Source organism: Pimephales promelas, chromosome 1 (assembly GCF_988280905.1).
Source record: "Pimephales promelas chromosome 1, fPimPro1.hap1.1, whole genome shotgun sequence".
In the NCBI taxonomy this organism is placed as follows: domain Eukaryota; kingdom Metazoa; phylum Chordata; class Actinopteri; order Cypriniformes; family Leuciscidae; genus Pimephales; species Pimephales promelas.
The window spans coordinates 38618830-38632804 of record NC_142769.1 but is presented as its reverse complement, the minus strand read 5'-3'; the positions used below and the strand labels follow the sequence as shown (position 1 = coordinate 38632804).

At 37.4% G+C, this 13975-nt stretch overlaps 1 protein-coding gene across 2 annotated transcripts; it reads right to left on the bottom strand.

Annotated features, from left to right (window-relative positions):
- Window positions 1–634: 634 nt before the first annotated feature.
- gal3st4 (galactose-3-O-sulfotransferase 4) lies at window positions 635–13729 on the bottom strand. 2 transcript variants are annotated; one of them, XM_039656331.2, is made up of 4 exons: window positions 13418–13729; window positions 7129–7239; window positions 6089–6398; window positions 635–5265 (listed from the first exon to the last, which is right to left on the bottom strand). In XM_039656331.2, the coding sequence occupies exons 2-4, from the start codon at window positions 7233–7235 to the stop codon at window positions 4276–4278; spliced, it is 1407 nt and encodes a 468-aa protein (XP_039512265.2). In that variant the 5' UTR covers window positions 7236–7239; window positions 13418–13729; the 3' UTR covers window positions 635–4275. The 2 variants fall into 2 exon arrangements, with proteins under 2 accessions (XP_039512265.2, XP_039512257.2); XM_039656323.2 differs by lacking the exon at window positions 13418–13729 and adding an exon at window positions 7847–8156.
- Between the last annotated feature and the right edge of the window lie 246 nt (window positions 13730–13975).

Below are 13975 nucleotides of genomic sequence, written 5' to 3'. Positions count from 1 at the left end.
AATTGAATATGTTATATGTTATATTCAATTACTTTATTTGTACTTATTTTCAAATAAAATGCATTATATTATTATTATTTCCAACAAAACAATATTTAATTATATTCAGCCATGATTGCATGAGAAGTGTTTTGAAGTTTCTGTGTCTAATGTCTTAATTTAAATGTAACTGCAAACACTGCAATTGTTTGAGCTAATTGAGATAATGACATGGTAAATATGGTAAAGTTAAAATGCGTTCTCGTTGAGAAAATGTTCAACCTAAGAGCTGATTAAAAACCACTCCTTATTGTCATGCATTATAGCCCCTTCACCCTTCTTGCTAGCTTTGGAAGTCAGTGAATGCTTCAATATTATTTTATTTTAGCATATTTCATTTAAGGCAACACAGATTAAATTGACTGACTTCAATTTTTGCATATTGAACTTACATCAATGCAAAACTGAATAAAGTTGCCCATGACTCATGAGTACGTTCTTATTTACATACTGCAATATGCAAACTTACAGTTCCAGTCTATTTTTCCATTGTTTAATCTAGTATAACAACATATCAGTGTAATGACCTTATCTCATTCAGTTTAGAGATCAATGATAAGGCTTTTAAACATCTGAAACAAATTCATCACAAAAGTTGTAAAAGTTTAAGTTGTTTTATTTTACTACATACAATAACCCAAATCAGGTTGATCACAATCAAAATATTTACAGAGGTTTCCCCATATATTCAAGTAACAAAAAATAATAAATATGGTAAACAGGTTTGAAAAATCTCAGTCAAAGAGAAACCCAACCAGAAACATCATGTGATTCGCATTATGGCCTCAAAAGTGCAGAACAGACATTATTGAGTTTACTTTTCCTGCTCAAATGAAACTGAATGACGCATACTGATTTATAGGTTGTGCTGTAAGAGCAGTGTAGCATTTTTCTCATTTGGAAAGCACAATTTTTAATTAACTTTCTGCCCGTGTCTTTTTATTCCGTTATGAGATGATAGTTGATGTCAGTTGCATCAAAACTGCAAAGATGCAGAATGTGGGCTGCATTTGCCCCTTTGCACGCCTTCTGAATTAATTTTCCAGTCAAAGAATGTAATGAAAAACTGTGTGCCAAATCAAGATTCCAAGCACAGAAATATCAGTACCTCTTTGGTTTATCTTTAAATTGCGTACCACAGATAATCTACCTAAAGAGTCATGAGGACACAAAACCTACTGATTTGAATGAGATGCAGGCATTACAGCACAATATTGCCAGACTTATTACATATCTCATTAAAGAGTATTCACTAAAAAGTTATTATAATTCTCAAGCTGAACAGGAAACCAATGCTTAAATTCAATTTAGGGTGAATTTCTTCCAAATGTTTTACAGCAGCAGCATTAATCTTTTCTTTTTACTGGCAGAAGCATTCAATTAGCCAACATCAGAGTTTTTTAAAGAGAAAAGGGTATTATCAAAATGAATCATTGTGGCTTGAACACTATCAAATCAAGGTTTTTATGCAAAATATAATACGTTTAATGCATCTTCAGACTTGCATCAATTTAGCTCCTTCAATAATTACTGCATGTGATCTGCAAACACAGAAGCTACTCAGACCGGAGAATTCAGCGATAAAAACAGTTAATTAACTGGCAATTGTACGATTTAAACTAAAATGAAATGGGGTATTAAAATGCAAGTAAAAATTTGCAGTTTTGTATCAATTACACAAGGAAATGATTGCTACTTATAGCCATGCATCCTAACTATACAATAAATGCCACAACAATAGGCACGACAGTGAGCATACCTAGTGTTTTCTTCATTTCAATAACGTCTGAATTAGAACAGAGGACAAAAAATAATTCATAATGTACAATAACGTCTTGCTCTGTGCATTGAAATTTTTCAAAAAGCTGGCTGTTGATAGGGGCAATTTGCACAGTGCATTCCAGTCAAATTTCTACACTATGTTTTCTCAGCACTCACAATAAGAGAAAAAAAAATCATTTAAGTTTGAGAGTATAAATGCAGTAGATACACAGAGAAATTTATACAAAAGCATAATAAATACAGCAAGCTTTGATATTAAAGCACTGCTTCACAAAGGTACTAATAGTAAGGCAAAATAACCATTGAGTTTTGGATTTTCAGGAGGAGTATTTTCTGGTCATTAAAGTGTCTATGACAGGCCTCAGAAATGACAGCATTTATCATGCTAATAAACATTCACCATCATTTTTTCTTTTACTCAAAACCTCAAAATCAAAATGCAGAAAATATCAAACTAGCAAACATCAAGAGGTAAACAGACTGGTACAGGAAGTGCATTGGCCAATCAATGAGGTTGATAAATACAAATCTACAGCCCATTTTGCCCTATATGAATGGTCATAAGTATTTCACAGTGTTAAAAACTTGAGATTTTGCTCTCCCAGACCCATGGGACTCATGATAGCTTATAATGTTGCACGAAAAGTCGAACTATTGCAAGCCTGCTTTTGTGTCTTCTCTTAGTTCCCAGTTTTTAAAACTGAATGTGAAGCATATAAAATAAAAGTTTGCAATGTATTCAATTAAAAAATACTGGCAGGATTCCCGTTTAAAAAAAAACAAAAACAAAAAAACATATAAATGGATATAAAATTAAATTCAAACCTCTCGAATGTGTGCCAGACTATGAAGGGTCAACTTTTGTGGAATGTCTTCATAAAAAAAATGTATATTCATATTATTATTATTTTATTTTTTTTGCATTTCCAATATCGAATAGCTATTTAAATGGAAGCCTATTTTTTAAGAAGTCTCTTATGCTCACCATTTATTTAATCAAAAATAAAGTAAAAAGTAAAAACGGTAATATCGTAAAATATTATTACAATTTTCTGTTTTCTATTTCAGTATCATTACTTCAGCATCCTTCAGAAATCATTCTAATATGCTGATTTGGAGCTCAAGAAACATTTCTTATTATTATCAATGTTATATATTTGAACAAATATTTATAAAGTTCAAAAAAGAACAGGATTTCCTTGAAATAGAAATCTTTTGTAACATTAAAAATGGCTTTAAAGGGGTGGTGTAATGCCCCTTTTCACAAGATGTAAAATAAGTCTCGGATATCCCCAGAGTGTTTATGTGAAGTTTAAGCTCAAAATATTTTTTTACAGCATGTTAATATTGTCTTTTTTCGAGGGTGAGCAAAAAAAATGTAGTCTTGTGTGTCCCTTTAAATACAAATAAGCTGCTGCTCCCGGCACAGAGGGCGGAGCTTCAAGAGCTTGTGTGTGTTAGCCTCACACAGACAAGCACTAAAATGTCAGAAATGTTTCTGAATGGTTAGTTGATACATTTATGTTGCTGATGTAGAGTTAACCATCAAGTCATTAATTAGCATATTCTGTCATGATAATCTATAAAATCACTTGTGGGGGAACTGTTGTAAAATGCCGACAGAGTGACATGCTATTGCGTTTGTGTTACGTACTGTATCGCATGTGAAAATACGGATGCGATAGCTCGAGCAGACTCACAAATGTGGTGTACTACAACAACTCTTCCTCTTCTCAACATGTTCCTGGGGGCGGGGTTTATGTAATTTTGGGTTAGTGATGTTACTAACATTTTTGTTGTGTTCTGTTTGTTGTAGTCCTTAAAAACAATTTCTTTAAAAGCAAATATCTTCCTTTGCTTTGAACTTTGAGCATTGCAATTTTGCAGATGTTGTTTATGCTCAAACAGCATCATTACACACTAACCAAAGTTAGAAAAGTGAAATCATAATCAAACACCTCTTCAATGTCACTTCTGATCAATTTCATGCTCCCACTTGAATAAAGTATTAATTTCTTGAAAAACAAATTTTACTAACCCCAAATTTTGAACGTTAGTATGCACCAAAGATACTTCATATGTTTAAGAGTAGGTTAAACAATATGTTTGAAACACTGCAACCACTTATTTTTGTACCATTCCATGACTTGGCATGGACAAGGAAGCACCATTCTCACTCATTCTCAATATCAAACTCACCAACAGTGAGCTTATGCGCTTAGCCACCATCTAGGCATGTTTATACCATTATATCACTCCAGCCACTGCAATGTACCTCTTCACCTCGACACTTACTGTTGTAAAAAATAGAGTGTAGAAGGGTAAAATGAGGAGGAAGAGTCGATGAAAAAGTGGTGTGTTGGATATCCCTTCTCCTCTAGTAGTGCAGCACAGAGGCCCGTGGAGCCAAAATGGGTCAGAACTACTGACCTTGAGGCAAAAAAGGTGCAACCACTATCTAAATCTTACTTTTGAATCAATCTGATGATCTAAGGATCGATTCCGAAGCAGAATGGTCCCATCCCAGTCCTTCTCCACAAATCTCTTTCCCCCATGGTCTTCAGTCCTGAGTTTTGAGGACTCCCTCCTTATTGGAAGCCCTCCAGCGACTGGGGGCTGCTGGGCTCGCGGGAATTGCCGAAGATCCAGCAAGTCTTTGTACTGAATTTCAGGCCTGATCATGCGAAGGCAAGCTTCCCACGTGGTGTTGTCCAGTCCCGACTGCAACTCATAACCCAAGATCTTCACTAATCCACTCTGGAAAGGGCGGATGGTCTTGTCTCGGATACGACTGGCTTCTATGGGGCGGCCGCCGTCGCGTAAGCAAATGCGAGTGAGAATCTCCCTTTTGGTCCTAAGCAAGGCCACCTCAGTCTCCATCCGACTACGCCCAAAGCGATCTACTTCCTGCCAAAAAGTGAGATTGAAAGCTTGGTAAAGGTGCCAGTCCAGAGCATTCCACTCACGTAATTTTGATTTTTGCTTGTCTGTTAAAGTCAAGGGGGCCGGAGCTGCCTTGACCACCCATCCTGACCTTCCACTGGGCACTTGCTGCCTGGCGTTTAGGTTAAAAGAAACCACAGCATCTAGTGGCCAGCACAGAGCGTGGCGCAGCAGCACCATAGATTGGTCAAAATACTCGGAGAGAAGGATGAGATTGAAGTTCCGACGCACTGCTGCCACACCGCGCTTGACCAGCGCTAGGCTGAAGTTAGAGGTGTGATCCAGACCAAAGTCAAACCACATCAGGTTGCGGGCATAATGGTTGTTTCGTAGTCTGGGGTCATAGTACTTATAGGGGTTGTCTGCAAAATCTCCCAGTCCTTTGGCACGCCTGAAGGCAGGGGCAACGTTTTTGTAGTAGGCATAAGAGGATTCAGCTAGTGCCAAAGGGTCTCGAAGGATGGAGAAATAGAAGGTGTCGGTTGGCATGACCTTCTCAACCTGTAACAAAAGTGAAAAAGAGAAGAACATTCCAAATAGGAACATGTTCAATCATGTAACTGAAATCAAATTTAAATGCTTATAGAAGAGGACATTTCTACAGTTTTTCCTGATCAAAAACTCTGAACTAGATTCTGGACTAGCTAGTTAATTAGTATCTAACATCTGCTAGCGTAAATCAAAAGAATTTGCATTATTATCTGGTATTTATTATTAATGAAAACACAATTGTGATTATTATAGCATCTTAATATAGCTGGTTGTCATAAAGAACTTTATAGCTAGTGTCATAAAGAAAGTGTTTGATGCCCAAACAATTTTAGGCCAGAAAAACAGTATTAATACCTGGATACCTGTTGCCTGGACTCCTAATTAATTTGATTAAATGATTAACCCTAGAACGGCCATGGCGGGCATTTTGACCGTTTTGAATTTTATATCTGCAATAACTCGTTACATTTCCCGCGTCTCTCTCATTGTCAACAGAATATCTAAATAAGATACTTTTAGTTGTTATTATCTTGTTTGAGTTATGTTGAATGGATATGGAAATATAGCCTATCTGTTGTGAATATGTGATAATTGCAGTAGGCTACTAATGATATTATTATTGATAATTGTATAATATAACTTGTTTAAATGTAGTTTGGTGTTAAAAGATCTCCTAATACAATAAATGCATAAATCTCTCATAAATTTGGATATTTATCATTAAAGATATAGAGTTTGGAATCTAGCGGTCAAAATGAATGTAATGAATGTATGAACATAGTGTAATTGCAACAGATCTGTCCGAGAAAATGGCAAATGCCATATGCTGTACCTCTGGTTTGTTGAAACGCATGTGATTTCCCATAATGTCAAATTCTGCCACGTGAGGGCCTCTGTATCCTTTCACCCTCTGGGCGATAAAGGGCAACGGGTAGCCAAATTGGTACCCCACGGGCAGGGCAAATTTAAGGCCCCGCTCCTCTCCAAAGCGATAGAGCAAATTGAGAACGGTGCTGCTTGCTGTCTTATGAGTCTTCAGGAACATGATGTGTGTGTGGGGCTGACAAGACCCCAGAGAGTCCCCTTGGGAATTGTCAGAGGGAAAATTGTAGAGGGAGTGAGGCCTCTCTGGTTGCATCCAGCTAATGGAAAAAAGACAAGAAAAAAATTATAACAAGAACGAAAATGAATCTCCTGTTCATTTCTCTCTCCCTGAAAAATTACGGGATGAACACTGAAAAGGGGAAAATAAATTAAACAAGACAGAAAGGCTTGTCAGGTTACAGATAATTACACAAGAGACATAATTGAGATAAAGTGATTAAGAAAGTAGAGAATAAACACTTCAAAGAGAACGGGTGAGAATAGATTAGCCACAAATAATAAATTCAGAGATACTCTGAGAATATGGAATGCATAACCACTTATTTGTGCCAAGAGGCACATTACATATTCTTAGAATAAATTACGTAATCTCGTACAGAATAATAACACAATATTCTTGACTGGCTAAACAGTTAATTTTTATTTTCATTGTATACCCTCATGTCATTCGAACCTGTGTGACTTCTTTTTTTAAATCAACAGAAGAAAAAAAGACATATTTTGGGGGGGGGTAAACAAGAAAAAAAATGAATTTCCTTCTTAGAAAAGCCTTTAGAAACATGTCACAGTTGCCTTGAAGTTATTTTGCTGCTGTAAATAATCCAGAAACATTTAAGCAACATTGTTTCGTAATACTGAGTGTTAAATGAAAACAAGCCTTCTATGTATTTAAGCATTTTTTTATAATGTTGTATAAAGAGTACAGTAAACAAGAGGAGAAGAAATATTTGTGAAAGAATGAAAATAGAAATGGGAACGTTTTCTTACCTTTTGTTGAAGATGACTCCCAGAAGTTGCCCAGCAAAAGCGATCACAACAAATACCAAGAGTGCTTTCCATACGGGCCCCAGCCGATAACATCCCAGCCACCGCATTCTCCTGTGACCAAGAGGAGAACTGTTAGCCTCGACATGATATTGTGCAGCACAGAAGGAGAGTGAAATGTTCAATAAGAGAGAGTCAAATGATAAAAGACAAACAAAGAGGCAATAAAAAAGAAGAGCGTGACCATGCGAATAATTTCAAAAGGAGAAGCCATGAACAGAAACACAATGCCAGAGCAGGGAGAAATTCAATATGACAGAAAAACGGAGACAAGCAGGCAGGTGTATCTGTTGTCATGTCAAATCCACATCTGTAACAGTTAGTTAACACATACAACGGCTGCTTTTAAAAACTCTTTTCCATGCCTTATGTCGCTATTATATATCTGCACCCAATTGACTCTCTACCACTCAGGCTTAGATCAAAGCGAACAGACTTTAGTTCAATGCTTCATTGCAAACTATAGTATGTTTGCATGAAAACGGGTGTGGAGGAATATTAAACAGGTTGCATGACAAATTAGATGCGAAATTTGCCTTTTTTTTTCTACTCTTGACTTGTCTTGTTTAAAAGGATGTTGCAGAATTCGTTCGGACAAAGAGATAGTGTCTTTGTCATAAATCACAGATTGCGCCTAACAGTCTAAGCCTGATACACTTACCGAGCTGACCGCCTGAAAGCCATAATAAAACCCGGCCGGTATCACTATAGATCGGCGCTTGGCAATAGCCTCGGTGCATCTCGGCCGATGCCTTTCAAATCCGCCCGACGACGTCTGTGTAATGTAAGTGCTCCATCCCTGCGAATATGGTCTGACAACAGAGCGCCTGCACGATTGCCGTCAAGTGCGTTAAATTTCCCGTTAGCTTGACGTGCATGGATGCGCTTCGCTTTGGTTTCTAGACAGGTTAAGATAGAGAAAAGGGACTGCTAGTGCTTTGTGTTTTGGGAGAGTGTGGGCGGTGTTTAGAGACCGGTCTGCTGCTATGTGAGTCGAGGTCTGACGTCAGACCTGCTCTTTGCTTACAAGCACAAATCCAGATTTGCAAGAACGATAAGCGCAGACATTATAACGGACCACATAAGTAAACAGCACACCCATCGTGGCAAACCACGAATACGGTTTCTCCGGTGCTTTATGACATTTTTTAGAGAATTAGAGGCACACATGCAATGTTTTTCTGGTTTGTTTTGTTGCAAGTTGCATAGGTAGCCTATTATCAGCGATGGGCAACATAAGTCCTGGAGTGCCATTGTCCTGCAGAGCAGCAGAGTTTAGCTTCAACCCTGATTTTTAACAACAACAACAAAATCACCTGTATAGCATCACCCTAAAAACATTTAGGGTTGAACATAAGCCTGTTCAGATGTGTTAGACTAGGTTTGGAGCTTAACTCTGCAGGACATGGGCCGACATTGCCCATCACTGTGTTAGATAAACTATTATTTACATAAAATTAACTTAACACATCAAGACATGGCCTTTTGCCAAGTCTTGACTTGTGACTTCCATGCAGGTGTGTGAAAAACATTATGTGAGCCGAGCAATATGTCTGACGACAGTAGTGAAAATTACAATGACCTAATTCTTCCACTGAGAATCAGAAGTGTGCATTCAATGGCAAGTTACTATCCCATGAGGCCACTGGAGTGGATTTGTGAATGCCTTAGGGTGCTTCTCAAACAGAAGGCTGGTTCCTTGTGAGGCTGTGTCCTTCCAGTCCTGCGGAGGCTAGGCTAGAGTCCTCCTCAGCATTGAACGCCAGAATGAGAAGGTCTAGTAAGTGTGCATGCCTACATCCAGTGGCGTAGCGTCTGGGTATGAAGGAAATGCACATGCATATGGGCCTGGGCAGATTGGATTCATTATACGCAGCATGATGTGCAGCCCGGAATGCAATTTCAACTGATGGGGCCCGTTAAAAAAATTGTTTTGCTTATGGTTATGAATGGTAATGATGCGAAAATACTTTTCCAAATTATAATTAGAAAAATACTTTAACAGCAAAACTGGCTTTCTATTAATGCAGCACACGTAATGGCAACAATCTGTGGTCTCCAAGTGGTTTACATTACGCATGGTAAAACATTATGTGATTAATATACAGCAACGAAAAAGAAAACATTATACCTTTAACTCCAAAATATATTTTTTGTCTTGCATTATGCAGTGAAATTGGACAAGCTCAATCCAGATTCATTTTTTGCAATTTTTTTGTGTGAATTGGAATGTGTGAAAAGGATTGTGGGTGATTGGGGGATGCGAAGGATACTCTTGATGCATCCTTTGAAGAACATGAAACGAATGCAGTCTTTAAAGGATCCTCTCAAATGAGACATTTGACTGAGTTTGATGACGTGGCAACCCAAACATGCAGCCTTACTAGGACGCAACCATCTGATTGAGAAGCATCCACTAAAGGCGGCAACTGTCTGAATTTTATTTGTACACACATTTATTGAACAGTGGTTCCCAAGTTTTAGTGTGGCGAACCACCTGAGGCATTTACCAACTGCAGTCAAACATTTTCCTTTAAGGGATAATATTTAAATTGATTTTCAGGTGCATGACCCTGAAAGGACGACCTTTATAAACCTGGATGGCTTGAGTGCTTAAGTGCAACTTCTCCTTTAAGAGTGAAATTGAAAGCTAAGATACGTGTACTATTGACCCGATATAGCCGGATATATCAGGTCAATAGTTAACCTAGACGGCTATTGCTTGCTGGTATATAAGCTGATTATAAGAAAGAGAAAGAGTTAATGCGGAAGAAATTATTCAAATTGGACATCATGGATTGCAGTGTTGCATTGTGTTCAGTGTTGCCTAGAGTGAGGACAATGCAACAAAGAAATGTTGAATAGCAGTGCAGAAAAGAAACACTGGCATGTCCTCTAAATATGTAATTAACTAACACCCACTCACCAGATGAAATCTAATAAAACTGCAAAACTCCTTCAGGGATTCTTGGGATGACAAATAGCTCAAAATAGAACCAATAACACTCCTGAAAGCATTTTCCAAGCAAGCAGCTACAAAAGCTTCTAAACAAAACTGTTATTTTTGAGGCCCTGATCACAAGTGGTCAGTAGAGACAGATGGCCCTTTACATCTTGTATGCGGACCTGTGATCGGATTTTGTTGAGGGAAAGGATTCTGTTTTGTCACAGCATGCACATTACTAACAACATCAGCGCTTTTGTTTTTTATTTTTACACATTATTTTTTTTGTATTCCCACAAAGGTAAGGAGTGAAATGCTCAGTACAGCTCTTTGCCTCAAGAGGTCAATTTCGCCCTTAAAGGAGTAGTTCACTTTAAAATGAAAATTAGCCCACGATTTACTCACCCACACCAGGTGTACACTTCTGATGGCTTTAGGGCGAGTAAATCATGGGCTTATTTTAATTTTCGAAATTTTAAAGGACTCATATGCAATTTTCAACAAGGACTCATTTCACTGTATGAATTTAAATAGGCGTCAGGTTTAGATTCCCTGCATCTGGTTTCCTGGATTTTAACTCATTGGCGATATTAATGTTCTTAATCTATTTTGTTGTAAGTAAATGTAAACATGCTGGACATCTTTGTGTAAAAATATTGGATGCACAATTGGATTTGTGGATGACTTAATGCAATTAGTTGCCATTTAGCAGCTTTAGCAGCTTTTTCTAAAGCAGCTTACACTATGCTAATTGCTGGAACAGTGCCTTGTAGTAAGTTGCTAAGGAACAGTAAGTATTAATACAAATGTTTTTTCATTAAAAAAAGAGCAGTCTCTGGTTCACATTTACTAAAAGAACCACAACTTTTTTTGTTGCAACACTCTTAAAAATAAATGTTCCAAAGGGATTCACAGCAATGCGGTAGAAACATAGAAGCCACAGGTTCCCCAAAGACCTTTTCAGCAAGCAGTTCTTTAAAATAACTTTTTTTTTCCACTAAGTACCCTTTATTCAATCAAAAGAGTCCATGTATGTTAAAGGTTGTTAATTGAACAATCAATGTCAATAAAGAACCTTTATCTCACATGTGATTATCAACTGTCTGAATGGAAAATTTGTAAACCAAGCTTGGTTCTAGTCACTTCCCCTTTCTTATTACACCGCAGGTTAGACTCTTAGAATGAAGTGAATCTGATTTATAAGCTGCCTGTAGCTTGAATTGTGTGCATAAAGGTAATATATAAAGGTGACTGTATATATGGTGATGAATAGCTTTCATATCTTTTATTAGTTGAAACCTTTAAATGCTACATTTTGCATGATTTTGTTTCAGGAACCAGATTTTACAAGTGACAAACAATAAGAAAATATGTATTGGGCAAACGTAACAACATGTAACAAAAAGGTAAACATTTATAAAATTAACATGAAAGTGCATAATTATTTGTTTCTATTTTTTGATTATTTGTTTTTATGTGTTCAGATCCCATTCCAACAGGCATCTTATAGTTTGAGTGTTTGGTTTCTAAATGCTTCTTAACTTTAATGGTTTCATTCTGTCTGAAACCAATATTTCACTGCACAAAATATTCAAAGGTGAAAGTGAACACATATTTAAATTAGTCAGAGTCAATTTAGCTTTTGTATAGTTTTGTTCATGGCTTTTTGAGAATGAGGGCATGGCACGCAACCTGACCATGTTGGCATTTACCTAAATTGTCTACTGATGCACAGCCCTTGACGTCAACAACAAAAGGCAAGTGAAGCGTTTTCTCTTACCTTTAATTTGCTATCCAATACATGAGAATACAGAAACTCTATACTAATGTATTGGACAGCAAAATAAAGGTAAGGGAAAACGCTTCACATAGCACTTTTTCCTTTCTGTTTAGGATCCAATCAGAACAGAGGTGCAACCCATTTTTAAGTGTTCTACAGTATTGATACCAGTAGTCCTTTACATGCACGTCTATATAGACCTAAACCCCATTTAACTGTGGTAGACCTCTGGCCCATCACCAGGTAATAAGCATCAATGAGGGATGATCCATCAATGATGGACAATCTGTTAAAGCAATTTGAAAATATTTGTGAGTGGAAATTAAAACTGATGGTTCCTGAAAAGGGTCCACCCATGTTTTCTGTTCAAAAAACAAAACACAAGTAATATTGAGCCAGTGATAAAACCGTGAAACATAATCATCCAAATGAACATTTCAGTTCATCTGGGAAATATTTGGTGCACCTCCTTCCATCCAGAATCCTGGTCTAGAACAATAATTATATAATACAGAACATAAAAAACATTAAAAAATACAGCAGTCTTTAATTGCTGCTTATTTTCACATCAGTTCAATTCAGGAACAAATCATTCAGACCAGCTTTGTGAGCTATAACAACCAATGCAGCAAAATAAACTCAAAATAACTCAACATTCTTCTCTCATAAATGTGCCAATGAGAGCTAGATCATTTTCATTTTATTCGGTTATTTTTATATATTGCACGTAAGCCACATGGGTCACGTTTATGATATAAGATGTTTTTGGTTGTTGTTGTTGTTGTTATTGTTGTTTTCATCATTTCAGAGCTTGATAGCTTCGGTCGTAATTCTTTTTTAGAACTTAATCAAAAAAGTGACCAGGATATTCTTCCAAAATTCAAGAAAGCTTAGTCAGGTTTAGAAAAACATGAGGGTGAATGAATGAGTAATGACAGCACTTTTGGAGGACTCACTATCCCTTTACGCTTTGTGTGAGAAAGACAATCCCTTAGGGAAACTTCCGAACAAGACAAAAGTTGTTACTTTGCAGAAAGTTGCTAGTGTGTGGAAAATTGGAAAATGGACAACAGTCCAGCCTTGTTCCACAGGCATGACACCAAAGTAGCCCTTCAAGAAACTTGAGCTGCTAAACAAGCTTACCTTCACAAATCGACCCCATAGCCGAATAATCTACTTACTCGGGATGACTATAGCAACGGAAAAGCGCTTCATGTCATTAGATGTTGACCCGACACATAACGTTATTCAGGACAAAAGTAAACAGAATTAGCCTAGATAAAGTATAAAAGTGACTAAAAAGCAGCCTATTGCTATGAGCAAATAAAGTGTAAAACTAATCGCAGGGAAAATGGTTCCAATAAAATAATTATCATTATCACTGTTATCAGCGTTCAGATAACGTTATGTGTATCGGCTGTGCGGTCAGATTCAGATATTTTAATATAAGAACCCAGGACGACTCTGAAGTAATGGACCCTGCCTGTTATATTATCAGGTCTACTTACCCAAATTGTGTCTCAGAGAGGCGTCAGTGCAAATCTATGGCTGTTCCTTAACTCCAAGAGCAAAGAAATGTTAGTTCTCGCGGTACTCAAGCATTCCTGTGTGAATCAAGTCTACGCGTGTCTTCCGTTATAACCAACTGGAACCGAATGCAACAAAGTTTTGTGTTGATAAACAGCCCGCCACGCTGAGATAGTTGACTGCCCTCAGCAAACTACATTATACGCGATCTTACTCGTTTAAGAAATTCCTCGCGTCTGCCTGCTAAGACAATCCATCTGTCCCAAGTTCCCAACCCCCATCCATTAGGCTACTGTATATTCCCGTCTGTCAGCTCTCTGTGCGTGCACGCGCGGCGCGCTCTCTTCACTCCGTAGGGAGAGTGTAACTTTATCCTGTCTGCTGCAACATCTTAATACCATACTACATTTCAGTGCTTTTGTTGCAACACTGGAGAAATAATTGTGATAGTTGTGTTGGAACAATCATTTATCCATTAATTGAATCCACTTATGAAAATAGATGTTCTTTATTGACACATGGTTCCTTGAAGATCGTTT

Bases quoted from the DNA above. Each gene is read 5' to 3' on its own strand.
- gal3st4 (XM_039656323.2), bottom strand. From the start codon at position 7,869: ATGGCTTTCAGGCGGTCAGCTCG. The intron at 7,240-7,846 runs GTAAGTGTATCA...TCTTGGTCACAG, and splicing joins GCTTTCAGGCGGTCAGCTCG to GAGAATGCGGTGGCTGGGAT. The intron at 5,266-6,088 runs GTACAGCATATG...CTTTTGTTACAG, and splicing joins TGCGTTTCAACAAACCAGAG to GTTGAGAAGGTCATGCCAAC.